Genomic DNA, 1,386 nt, shown 5'->3' with positions numbered 1-1,386 from the left:
AGTGTGGAAGTGTGACGCGCAGGGTTACAGGCATTTTAGAAGCAATCCTAGCTCTCCTGTTGACACCTGGAGTATCGCTCTACTTTCTGAATGGAGCCTGTCTGGAGTAATTCCCGTTGCTGTGCTGGGCTCGCTCCAGGTACTTTCGTTGGGAAGGAGAGGAGCTCCCATGGGCGGGAACTGACTTCAGAGGTCAGGCCACAGGCCGAGTGGGACCTGAGGGTGACATTGCCACGAAGGCCCCTCGAGACACAACACTGGCCACATTCTACTGAAGAGTCAGGAAAGTTGAGCTTATTAAATCCAAACACTAAAACGCGCTGAGGAATCTGTGTTTCAGATTGTGAAGTCTCTCCAGGGTCCTTGCTCACTTGTATGGGCTCTGGATCTCACAGAAGCCCAAGACCTTGTCCTTTAGAAGGGACAGAGCAGTGAAATCTCCATGTCTCTCTCTAGATTTGCTCCTGAGGCTGGTGAATGGAAGTAACCCCTGTCAGGGCCGGGTGGAGGTCCTGTACCAAGGCTCCTGGGGCACCGTGTGTGACGACTTCTGGGACACCAAGGATGCCAACGTGGTCTGCAGGCAGCTGGGCTGTGGCTGGGCCATGTTGGCCCCAGGAGGTGCCCGGTTTGGCCAGGGCTCAGGGCTGATTGTCCTGGATGACATGCGCTGCTCGGGGCGCGAGTCCTACCTGTGGCGCTGCCCCCACAATGGCTGGCTCTCGCATAACTGTGTCAGTGAGGAAGCTGCTGGTGTCATCTGCTCAGGTGGGCCTCAAAGAGATAATGCCAATTATGGAGCAGGGTCATGATGGTAACCATCTATATTCTTCTTAAACCTTGGTTTTTCCATCAGGAATATGGAAATAATCATAGTACCCTGGGCAAGTTACTTTACCTCTAAGCGCTTCAGTTTTCTTCTCTGCTAGCCAAGGGCAAAAATCCCTGCCATTGTGGTTTGCCTTAGTGACCAAATGAGATAATGTGGCTAAAATGCTTAAGAGAAGGAGTGGCAGAAATGGTATAATCAGTCATCACAATCATTTTTATTACTGTGGCATCTAACATTTGTTGCACGCTATGCACCGGTTAGCAGGATGAGAATTTCATCTACATTCTTTCATTTAATTCTCCCAATGACCCTGTGAAGGGTAGTAAGTCTCAGTAAATAGTTATCTCTGTAATTTAAGGGAAAGGAAAGGCATTTTCAACTTCCACCATTTCTGTCAACATCTTACTTTTGTGGACTAAATGACCAAGCAATTGCTAATCTGGGCTTTTAGCAATTTCATTCAGTTAGTCGAGAACTAGTAAATTAATTCAAAACCCTCAACTTCAACTCCTCAGACTCCTAAACACACACTAGATAAGTTAAATTTTCTCAGA

The 1,386-nt window shown here is 48.1% G+C and overlaps 1 protein-coding gene across 1 annotated transcript in view; it reads left to right on the top strand.

Moving 5' to 3' along the window:
* Window positions 1-1,386, top strand: part of DMBT1 (deleted in malignant brain tumors 1) — an 83,852-nt gene that overhangs the window by 5,961 nt on the left and 76,505 nt on the right. The window contains exon 2 of the mRNA XM_012642378.1: window positions 457-768. Within this exon, the coding sequence (XP_012497832.1) occupies window positions 457-768 (312 nt within the window). The remainder of the gene's footprint in view (window positions 1-456; window positions 769-1,386) is intronic.

Source organism: Propithecus coquereli, unplaced genomic scaffold, assembly GCF_000956105.1.
Source record: "Propithecus coquereli isolate 6110/MARCELLA unplaced genomic scaffold, Pcoq_1.0 Scaffold179, whole genome shotgun sequence".
Taxonomy (NCBI): Eukaryota; Metazoa; Chordata; class Mammalia; order Primates; family Indriidae; genus Propithecus; species Propithecus coquereli.
The sequence above is the reverse complement of the archived record's forward strand: the minus strand, read 5'-3'. Positions and strand labels throughout refer to the sequence as shown.